The sequence below is a fragment of the Chlorocebus sabaeus genome, chromosome 23, assembly GCF_047675955.1.
Source record: "Chlorocebus sabaeus isolate Y175 chromosome 23, mChlSab1.0.hap1, whole genome shotgun sequence".
NCBI classification, from domain to species: Eukaryota; Metazoa; Chordata; class Mammalia; order Primates; family Cercopithecidae; genus Chlorocebus; species Chlorocebus sabaeus.
In genome coordinates, this window is record NC_132926.1 from 9,465,731 (window position 1) to 9,477,491 (window position 11,761).

At 45.5% G+C, this 11,761-nt stretch overlaps 1 protein-coding gene across 1 annotated transcript; it reads right to left on the bottom strand.

Moving 5' to 3' along the window:
* Positions 1-3,221: 3,221 nt before the first annotated feature.
* RPL26L1 (ribosomal protein L26 like 1) lies at positions 3,222-11,241 on the bottom strand. Its single transcript, XM_008015308.3, is given in 5 exon segments — positions 3,222-3,504; positions 3,506-3,541; positions 4,654-4,794; positions 10,602-10,778; positions 11,172-11,241. Coding segments are annotated over 4 exon segments (438 nt in total). The 5' UTR covers positions 10,770-10,778; positions 11,172-11,241; the 3' UTR covers positions 3,222-3,411.
* Between the last annotated feature and the right edge of the window lie 520 nt (positions 11,242-11,761).

The following is an 11,761-nucleotide window of genomic DNA, read 5'->3' on the forward strand; positions in this document are numbered from 1 at the left end:
GATGGTCTCGATCTCCTGACCTCAAGTGATCCACCCGCCTCGGCCTCCCAAAGTGCTGGGATTACAGGTGTGAGCCACTGCGCCCCACCAAACTCACTATTTTCTTTTGTGAAAAATAATTGCCTCTTTGAGTGCAGAGTGAATGTCAGAATTGTACATACAAATAAACTGAACAGTGATAGTGAAATTAACATTTGTATACTCACAGCTTTCAAAGAGTACTCAAAAACGGCCCATCTGATCTTGCCATTTTATCTTTGCATTTCTGATGAGATAGGAAGGCAGAGCAGGTATTATCATCCGTTTGGAAGTCCAGAGATGAGTAATTTGCTCAAAGGCTGATGACTGCCCAGTGGCAGAGCAAGGATTAGACCTCGATGGCTGGTGATAATGCTTTTCTCACTAAGTAGCGCTACTGGCTGCAAACACATAGGTTCTTGTCTGTTCCACATAAATGTCCAGTCTCTTACCAGACTCCAGTGAAAGGCTGACAGAGTGAAGGAAGGAAGACTAAAAATAAGTGGCTAATGTGGGAAGTGAATGGCCTTTGATGCAGTCAGGCTCAGGTTCAAATCTTGGCTTCATTTCTTATGCTATGATTTGGACAGTTAACCTAAGTTCATTTTCTTCATCAGTCAAAATGGGAAACAACACTGATTCAATTAACATTTATTAAGAAACTCTAGTGTGTCAGATAAGCTGCTACTAGAAAGTCATAAAAGGCTGTTTGATACATTTTAATCAATACATTATTATTTTTTAGGCTAGTCATGGTGGCTCATGTCTAATTCCAGCACTTTGGGAGGCCAAGGAAGGAGAATCACTTGAGGCCAGGAATTTGAGACTAGCCTGGGTAACATACTGAGACTCCCATCTCTATAAAAAATTTTAAATATTAGCTGGGTGTGGTGGCACATGCCTGTAGTCCCAGCTACTTGGGAGGCTGAGGTGGGAGGATCACTTGAGCCTGGGCTGTCAAGCTGCAGTGAGCTGAGATCATACCACTGAACTCCAAACTGGGTGACAGAGCAAGACCCTCTCTTACAATTTTTTTTTTTTTTTAGGACAGGTGCAGTGGCTCATGCCTATAATCGCAGCACTTTGGGAGGCTGAGGCGGGCAGATCACTTGAGGTCAGGAGTTCGAGACCAACCTAACCAACATGGTGAAACCCCATGGTGGTGCATGCCTGTAATCCCAGCTACTTGAGAGGCTGAAGCAGGAGGTTCACTTGAACCCAGCAGGTAGAGGTTGCAGTGAGTGGAGATAGTGACACCACACTCCAGTCTAAGCAAGAGGGAGACTCCGTTTTTTGCCATTTTATTTATTTTTTTTTTTTGAGACAGAGTCTCGCTCTGTCGCGGGGGCTGGAGTGCAGTGGCCGGATCTCAGCTCACTGCAAGCTCCGCCTCCCGGGTTTACGCCATTCTCCTGCCTCAGCCTCCCGAATAGCTGGGACTACAGGCGCCCGCCACCTCGCCCGGCTAGTTTTTTGTATTTTTTTTTAGTAGAGACGGGGTTTCACCGTGTTAGCCAGGATGGTCTCGATCTCCTGACCTCGTGATCCGCCCGCCTCGGCCTCCCAGAGTGCTGGGATTACAGGCTTGAGCCACCGCGCCCGGCCGCCATTTTATCTTTACATTTTTGATGAGATAGGAAGGCAGAGCAGGTATTATCATCTGTTTGCAAGTCCAGAGATGAGTAACTTGCTCAAAGGCTGATGACGGCTCAGTGGCAGAGCTAGGATTAGACCTCGATGGCTGGTGATGGCTGGTGATAATGCTTTTCTCACTAAGCTGCGCTACTGGCTGCAAAAAAAAAAAATTTTTTTTTTCCCATAGGGACAGAGGATTTTGAATGTGGCCCTGGAGATAAATTTTTAAAAAATCTTTATTCACTACATATCTCTCAAAGGAACCAAATCTTTTTTTCTAATTAAAAAAATGATTTATTATTACTATTATTATTATTTTTTTGTAGCGGTGGGGTCTCAGTAGTTAACCAGGCTGGTCTTAAACTCCTGGGCTCGAGCCATCCTCCCACAAGTGTCCAAAAGTTCTGAGATTACAGGCATGAGTCACTGTGCCTGGCCAAAGGAACTAAATTTTGAAGAATGAAAGTTAGAGCAGGAGTCTAATGCAGAGGCCAGCGGAGGCCAGGCAAGAAGCGTATGGAAGCAACACAGGTGGGATAGGGAACCACTAAGCCCTCGGCTGCACTTTACACTGCAAAACAGGGAGAGCCCCATGCAGCCAGGTGAAGCAGGTGATTCTCTGTAGAGTCTCCCACATTTTAAATGTTGGAAATTTTTTAAAATTATAAAATATAGGGAAAAACAGTATCTCAGTTAAATCTTTCCTGTAGGCTGCCAGTTTCTCAAGTTAGTTCCAGAGGAAAAGGGGCATTTTAGTCACATGAAAATGGCAACTGCAAAGTCAAAACTTTGGGAAGATGAGCCTGGTCAGGGAGCTGCTACATGATTTGGTTTAGTTGGCACTTGGAGAGAAAGCTGGGGAAACACAAGTCAGGAGGCCAGAGAGCAATCTGTCAGGCCTGCGATGTGACAGTGGGGCCCTGAGTGTGCCAGTGCACATTACCACTGCTACTGAGTGGAGCAAATCCCTGCATCAAGGACCAGAGCATCGTGGCTCATGCCTGTAATCCCAACACTTTGAGAGGCACCCAGGAGGATCATTTGAGCCTAGGAGCTCAAGACCAGCCTGGGCAAGATGATGAAACCTGTCTCTCTCTCTCTCTCTATCTATCTGTATGTATTTCTATATAGATGTAGAAATACATATATATTCTATTTTATATGTATATATATTTCTATAGATATGGAATATATATGTATTCTATATTTTTATATATTCTATATCTATATATATTCTATAGCTATACTTTTTTTTTCAGGACTAGAGCGCTGCCCTTTCTACTCTATCGGCACAAGGGTCCCCAAGAGGAGGGCCATTTCACCCTATCCCTGCGATTTTGCTATTCCACACATTAAATAGGAAAAGACTGGCAAAGGGGAATTGATAGTAAGTGGAATTTTATTTATTTATTTATTTATTTATTTATTTATGAATAATAAATGGTCAGGATGGTCTCGGTCTCCTGACCTTGTGATCCACCCGCCTCGGCCTCCCAAAGTGCTGGGATTACAAGTATGAGCCACTGCGCCTGGCCAGTAAGTAGAATTTATTTATAAAACAATGCAAATACTATTTGAAATTAGGAAGCATTTCCCATTTTTAATCATAAAATTATTAATTAAAATTGCAAAAGTCGACTTACAGAACCACAGCTAACAAAACAGGAAATGAAATATTCCAGAGACATTCTGAAAAGTTCGAAAGAAACACCAGCCTCAAAATCTCCGGTTAAACCGTGGTTGCACAACAGGTTCTATTTATTCCTGCATTTTCTCAATAAGTTCTTCCTTATATTTGCCTTTCTCTTTTCCGACTTGCCAAGACTTGGCTTTGCGTTCAAGAATTTTTTTTCCGATCCTTGTCCAGTTTTAGCCTGGTGATAATCACCTGTTGGGAGTGAGAAAACAGATCTTTATTGCCACATCGCCACCAGCTATTCAGCAATATAGACATCCTAAGTTAAGTAAGACCTTAGCCATTCAGCCTGTGTTTTTTTTTTTTTTTTTTTTTTTTTTGGAGACAGAGTCTTGCTGTGTCGCCCAGGCTGGAGTGCAGTGGTGTGATCTCGGCTCACTGCAAGCTCCGCCTCCCGGGTTTGCGCTATTTTCCTGACTCAGCCTCCCGAGTAGCTGGGACTACAGGCGCCCGCCACCATACCCGGCCAATTTTTTTGTATTTTTAGTAGAGACGGGGTTTCACCGTGTTAGGATGGTCTCCTGACCTCGTGATCCACCCGCCTCGGCCTCCCAAAGTGCTGGGATTACAGGCATGAGCCACCGCACCCGGCCAGTTATTAAACTTTTAAGGAACTGAAACTCTGGAAGGAAAACAGATCCTATAACACAATATAAAATAGGAACACAAAGGAGAAGTAGCAGTTCCACTAGGTAGGCATAAGGGCTACAGGAAGATATATTCTCTCTTATCCCTCTGAATATTATACGTTGGAGGAAGTGATGCCTGCAACACTTGGAAGCCTCTTGCAACCAGCTTAGACAGCCATCAGCTGGGCGCGGTGGCGCACGCCTGTAATCCCAGTACTTTGGGAGGCCAAGGCAGGTGGATCACGAGATCAAGAGATCGAGACCATGCTGGCTAACATGGTGAAACCCCATCTCTGCTAAAAATATAAAAATTAGCCGGGCGTAGGGTGGGTGCCTGTAGTCCCAGCTACTCGGGAGGCTGAGGCAGGAGAATCACTTGAACCCAGGAGGCGGAGGTTGCAGTGAGCCGAGATCGTGCCACCACATTCCAGCCTGGTGACAGAGCGAGAGTCCGTCTCAGGGAAAAAAAAAAAAAAAAAAGACACCATCACCAAGAAAGGCAAAATAGAAAAGAGAAGAAAAATCTGGATCCTTGATGATATCACAAAGCTACTAAATCAATCAAGTCCACGTGGCCTGCCTCAGCCACCTGTGCAGGGAGTACCGAACACCACTAACTTCTAACAGTATGGACACACTCCATGGCTGCTATTGCCACTCAGTCCTTGACCATACCTTGCCTGGGTGAATGCCCACATGGACGGTTGTGCCGTTGGCCTTCTCACGCTGCACCCGCTCGATGTAGATGACATATTTCTTTCTGTACACCTGGACTACCTTGCCAATTTGCTGACCTTTGTAGTGTCCTCGAACTACCTAAGAGAAAATACAAAAGAGAATCCCCCTCCATTTGTAATGCATGATCATAATGAAGAAGCTAACCATCAGGAACACATGGGCTAAACATATAACTTTGCACAAAAGCAGCTTAATCCTGGTAGTCAAAAATTAGCTACTTTTCTGGTATAAATCTGTGTTGTGTTATGGCTCAGTGGAGATTTTTTTACCTGAATCCCACAGAAATGTGCGATATGAGCTTTAGAGAAAAAAGGAGAATATAAAACTACATATAGAATACACTCTGAACTATATGTATATATACGTCAAGTATCCCTTATTCGAAATGCTTGAGCCCAGAAGTGTTTTGGATTTAGGGTTTTTGGGATTTTGGAATATCTGCATTACTAGCTAAGCACCACAAATCTGAAAATCTGAAATCCCAAAAGCTCCAAAGACCACTTCCTTTGACCATCACATTGACACTCAAAGTTTCAGATTTTGGAGCATTCTGAATTTGAGATACTCAACCTGTATGTGTGTATGTGTATACATATAATATATATTACATATGTGCACATATATATGTAATATATACATACATGTATATACATACATACATATATGTATATACACATACATATATGTATATATACACACACATTTCATATATATCGCATGACACAGTGGGATAAAATATATATAAATATTGGTAACAGCTGCCATTAGGCAGGAAGTAGGATTACAGATTTATATTCTTCTAAATTTCAAGATTTCTACATTTATACAAATATTTTAAAGTCAGAAAAAAATTTAAAATCTCACGGACTGTTTTACTGTACTAAAAATCTACTCTATTAAAAAACCAACTAGTTTAGGGTTTCCTTGGAAGCAAGAGCTTATTTTATTTTATGTTTTTTTGAGACAGAGTCTCGCTCTGTCCCCCAGGCTGGACTGTAATGGCATGATCTTAGCTCACTGCAACCTCCACCTCTCAGGTTCAAGTGATTCTCCTGCCTCAGCCTCCCAAGTAGCTGGGATTATAGGCACACGACAGCAGTCCCAGCTAACTTTTGTATTTTTAGTAGAGACGGGGTTTCACCATATTGGCCAGGCTGGTCTCGAACTCCTGACCTCAAGTGATCCGCCTGCCTCGGCCTCCCAAAGTGCTGGGATTACAGGTGTGAACCACCATGCCCAGCTGCAAGAGCGTATTAAACACCACACACAGAGGCCGGGCTGATCGACTGGACTGGAGAGGTGAGGATGAAGAGGGAAGGATGACACTCAGAGTCTGGCTTGGACAACCAGGTAGATGGAAATGCCTTTGCCAGATGCAGGGAACATAGGGGAAGCCCCATATTTTAGGAGGAAATAGTTTAGTTTGGAACATGCTAAATTTGAGGCATCTGGGGACATTCTAATACAGAATTCAGACACAGCTGGAATGCCAACTGGGCCAGCAATAGAGACGTGGGAGTCATCCACAGAGAGGCAATTAGAAGCTTCATTTTGCTCAAGGAGCTGATGGTAAGAGAAAAGGGCAGAATATACACATGTGAGAAAAGCCAGCATTTTGGAAGAGCTTGTGAGAAATTAATGTGGCCAGAGAGAACGGGAAACCATGTAAGTGTGGTATTACAGCAGCCAAGAGAAGAATGCCAAATTCTGTGGGACCATCAAGTACAGAGAGGGTAAGGTATTTAACAGATCTGACAACAAGGTCATCACCAGTGGCTGTGGCTGGAATGCCTTCAGTGAGCGGTGGGATGGAAGCCATTTACAGTAAGGTGATGAGTGTAGCAGGTGAGAAGGTGAAGGTGAGAAAAGACAGTCCAAAGGAGCTTGGCTCTGAAGACGAGAAGGGGATAGATGTTTGAGGGGGATGGAAAGCTAAGGGAACTTTTTTTATTTTTAAAGAAGGGAAAACATGATTGTGTTTAAATGCTGATGGGAAGGAACAAGTATGGAGCAAGAGGGTAAAAGAAACTACAGAGAAAAAAGGGACCAAAAAAGCTCCAAGAGAAGAATGGAGCAGCACCCAGCGGCAGATGAATTAGGCTTAGGGAGAAATAGGGATATTTCTTTTTTTGTGTTTTTGAGACAGAGACTTGCTGTGTTACCCATGCTGGAGTACAGTGGTGTGATCTTGGCTCACTGCAACCCCCGCCTTCTGGGTTCAAGTGATATCTCATTGCCTCAGCCTCCCTTGTAGCTGGGATTACAGGCGTGTGCCATCATGTCAAGCTAATTTTTGTATTTTTAGTAGAGACAGAATTTCGCCATGTTGGCCAGGCTGGTCTCGAACTCCTGACCTCAAGTGATCCACCCGTCTTGGCCTCTCAAAGTGCTGAGATTACAGGCATGAGCCCCTGCACCAGGCCTGGGATATTTCTTTTATTGTAACAGAAGGGAAAGAAAATAAGAGGGGTGGAACTACAGGTAAATGTGTAGGTGTGGAGCCAGGATTTCTTTTTTTTTTTTTTTTTGAGACGGAGTCTCGCTCTGTCCCCCAGGCTGGAGTACAGTGGCGCAATCTTGGCTCTCTGCAACCTCCACCTCCCAGGTTAAAGTGATTCCCCTGCCTCAGCCTCCTGAGTAGTTGGGATTACAGGCGTGTGCCACCACAGCTGGCTAATTTTTGTATTTCTAGTAGAGACGGGGTTTCACCATGTTGGCCAGGCTGGTCTCAAACTCCGGACCTCAGATGATTCACCCACCTCAACCTCCCAAAGTGTTGGTATTACAGGCGTGAGCCACCGCGCCTGGTCATGATTTTAGATTTTATAAGCACATCAGGCACCACTGGTAAGCACCTGGCTAACTCCTCACTTTTCAGGTCTTCTCTTAAATTTATTAGTTCCTCAGAGAAGCCTTTTCAGGTCCTTTAATCAATATGGTAGCATCCTTTATATTTTCTTCACAGCAATAAACACAATTTGAAATCGTTTTATTTTTAACTGAGGCATCATTTACATATAGTAAAATGTACAGGTCAGTTTTGGCAGATATAAAACTGCCAAAGTTTTTTTTTTTTTTTTTTGAGATGGAGTCTTGCTCGTCACCCAGACTGGAATGCAGTGGCGCGATCTCAGCTCACTGCAAGCTCTGCCTCCCGGGTTCACGCCATTCTCCTGCCTCAGTCTCCCAGGTAGTTGGGACTACAGGCGCCCGCCACCACACTTGGCTAATTTTTTATATTTTTAGTAGAGACGGGTTTTACCGTGTTAGCCAGGATGGTCTCAATCTCCTGACCTCGTGATCTGCTCACCTTGGCCTGCCAAAGTGCTGGGATTACAGGTGTGAGCCACTGTGCCTGGCCGTTTTTTTTTTTTTTTTTTTTTTTGAGACAGAGTCTCACTCTCACCCAGGCTGGAGTGCGACGGAACAATCTTGGTTCACTGCAACCTCTGCCTCCCGGGTTCAAGCGATTCTCATGCCTCAGCCTCCCCAGTAGCTGGGATTACAGGTGCCTGCCACCACGCCCAGCTAATTTTTGTATTTTTAGTAGAGATGGGGTTTCACCATGTTGGCCAGGCTGGTTTCGAACTCCTGACCTCAGGTGATCCACCTGCCTTGGCCTCCCAAACTGCTAGGATTACAGGCGTGAGCCATCATGCCCAGCCTGTCAAAGGTTTTAAATAGGACCTGATTTGCAAATAATACCACTCTGGAAAATGGACAAAGGTAAGAGAGGGAGCTGCAATGCTGCCTTGAACTGGTCTGGAAATAGGTTCAAGACTTACTTTGCAGGTAGAATCAACAAGCCTTGATGGTGGATTACAAGAGGGGGTTAAGGAGCATTGTTAAAGATAACAAACGTTTAGGGGCATATGCAACTGGGGAGATACAAATGGTACTTACTGGAGATGTGGAAGATGGGAGAGTTGGATTCCGGAGGCAGAGGGTGTTAGGATCAAGAGTACTCTTGGATAAGAAGCTTGAAATGTCAATGGGCTACCTAAATAGAGATGTTCTGTAGGTAGTCCGATCTATAGGTCTGTGTTGTAGGTAGTCAGATGTATAGGTTGTCTAAAGTGGTCTGGACTGGGATATAAAAGAGGGAGCTGTTAGCACAGAGCAGACATTTAAAGCTCTAAGAATGGATTATTACCTATTCTCTACCTACATAGAGAACACAGAGCAGAAAGAGATGCTAGATGTGTCCATTGGATTCAGTCACGAAGATGTTATTGGTGATCTATGCCAAAGTAGGTTCTATAATGCAGTGGGCACAGGGAATAGACTGAAGAGTATCCAAGAGTGAATGGGAGATGAGGAAGTGGAGACAGCTCTCTTGAGGAGGCTGGTTATGAATAGAGAACAGAGTAATAGCTGGAAGGAAATGTGGGGCTAGGGAAGTGAATCCAAATTTTCCAGCTCTCTTTGAAAATCCAAGAATTTAACAATGGGCCTGCATTTCCCCCAGGCACCCATGGGCTAAAGGTAGATGATCACATCTTATATGTGAGGCTTGAGCTTTCCAGTTTGCCATTTTCTTTTCAGCTCACTTCCCTTATTCAGGGAAGTGAGAGCTATCCCTACCTATCCCCTATAAGTATTTGCAATTCCCCCATTCTAGAACATGTCTGATGGGAAGGATCCAAGGCAGAGGGGGTTGAAACTGCTGATCATACCTCCGAACTACTTTTTCCACTCTTCCTGTCACACTCCCAGCTTAACTCCACATTTTTTCCTCCTTAACATATCCCCAAAGCTTTAAAGAGTCCCAGTGTCTCAGATGATACACCAGGCCTCATCACCTTATGTCATTTCATTCTTTAAGACAATAGTTCTTAACTGAGTGAGGGAAGAGTTGATTTTGCCCCCCAGGGAGCATTTGGCAATATCTGGAAATGTTTTTGCTTGTCACAACTGTGAACGGAGGGAATGCCACTGGCATCTAGTGGGGAGAGGCCAGGGATGCTGCTAAACATTCTACAATGCACAGGAGAGCCCCTCAGCACCCCCGGACAATTATCCAGTCCAAGATATCAATAGCACTGAGGCTAGGAAACCCTGCTCTAAAACATGACCTCCATGAGAACACGAGCCTTGTCAATCTTGTTCTAGAACAATGTCTGGTAAGTGCTCCATAAATACTCCTTTGAGGAATGAATCCAGCCCCTGCTTATTTCACTCATGGCCAGCTCCCTTCCCCCTTCATGCATTCTAAGCTCCCATCACAGAGAACAGAAGGCTTGCACGTTCTCACTGGGCCACTCTTTTAGAAATTATGAAAGAGTGACTCGCTGCATCTTGACCATTTCTCCTGCCAAATCCAATGCTATCACATGGCCAGCTCCCACAAATCCCTGTCCATCAATCCCACTACACCCAAATACACTAGAACACTACTCTCACTGCAACACTTTCCCCTACAAAGTCTGCTTCAACAAGCCACCTTGGGCAACAACACTTGGCAAACTAGCAGCCAGAAGTTTAAATCAAAAGCATTTTTGGCGGGGCACGGTGGCTCACACCTGTAATCTCAGTGCTTTGGGAGGCTGAGGTGGGAGGATCACTTGAGGTCAAGAGTTCTGAGACCAGCCTGGGCAACATAGCAAGACCCTATGTCTACAAAACAAACAAAAAGGCAGGATTTTGCTTGGCTGACATACTGTTTTATTAAATTTTTCTATAACTATTGAATAGTTAAATGCTCTAAAGCAACGCAGGCACTCTCTGGTGCCTCTGAACCCTATCTCTGGCCTAACACATCTGAAGGGTCACACTATTTGCCAGAGTCCTGAGGCACGTGAGTCTGTGACTGCTCCATGACCAAGAACACATGACATTCTCAGGCAAAGGTGTCCGAGCGCCACTAGAGCCGGAGGGAGACGTACCTGGACCTCGTCGTCCTTGCGGATGGGCATGGAGCGGACATTGTACTTCTGCCGCCGCTCCTTGAAGAGCGGGGATGACATGATCTTCCTGCGCACGTGTGAGGGGGCATTGAAGTGACGTTTGCGGTTTTTGCTGCGGTGCGACGTCACGAAGGGATTGAACTTCATGGTGACCCTCTACAAAGGGCGGAGAGAGATGGAATGAAGGGGCGCTCAGTGGGTTACAGGGGCCTGTTCTCGACCCAAGACACTCCTCCTCATCCCCGCACAAAGGCTCTACGAGGGAGGTGACCTCTGAAAAAGCAACTAAGGGAGGAGAGAGAGATGCGAGTGGTCTATTACACAAAGTGAGACGTGTGGAGGTCGTATGCCTGACTAAGGGGGTCGTGGGGAGAGGGTGGACTGGGACCTTGAGGCTAAGGAAGGAATACTAGGGTTAGGCAGGAATGAGTGGTCGGGAGATCACGCAGAGAGCTGTGGGGTGACACGTGTCCCCGCCACACATAGGGCAGGGTCTAACGGGGCAGTGGGCTTCAGAATCCGAGAAAACTCCAGCCTCCACTCACTCACCCGGCCACCAGGGCCTCAGGCCCTGAGTGCGCAGGACCGGAAATGACTTTCCTTGCCGCGCAAGCGCAGAAAGACATCGAAGCCCCGTTTCCGTAAGAGCGAAGCAGAATGGCGCCCCATGCGGCTTGGGGTGTAATCGCAGAGTCTCGTTCCTAGGGTCCCCGGGAGCGCGATGCCAGTGAGGACAAGGGCCTACTTGTGTAGGGCCTGCAGTGGCGGCTTACTGGTGTTCTTTTAATAGGCACACCTATCAGTAGTCTCTCACCTACCGCAAACTCTCTTTGCCCCCGTTTTTCTCCGCACAGGAGGCTGCAGAGGTCGTCTAAGCGTATATATTGTCTGGTGTTTTATTTATTTTTTTATTTTATATTTTGAGATAGGGTTTCACTCTGTCACTCAGGCTGGGGTGTAGTGCTGCAAACACAGCTCACTGCAGCCTCAGCCTCCCGGGCTCAAGCGATCCTCCTGCCTCAGCCTCCCAAGTAGCTAGGACTACAGATGTACGCCACCACACTTGGCTAATTTTTTATTTTTTTTGAGACAACGTCTCACTCTGTTGCCCAGGCTGGAGTGCAGTGGCGTGATCTCGG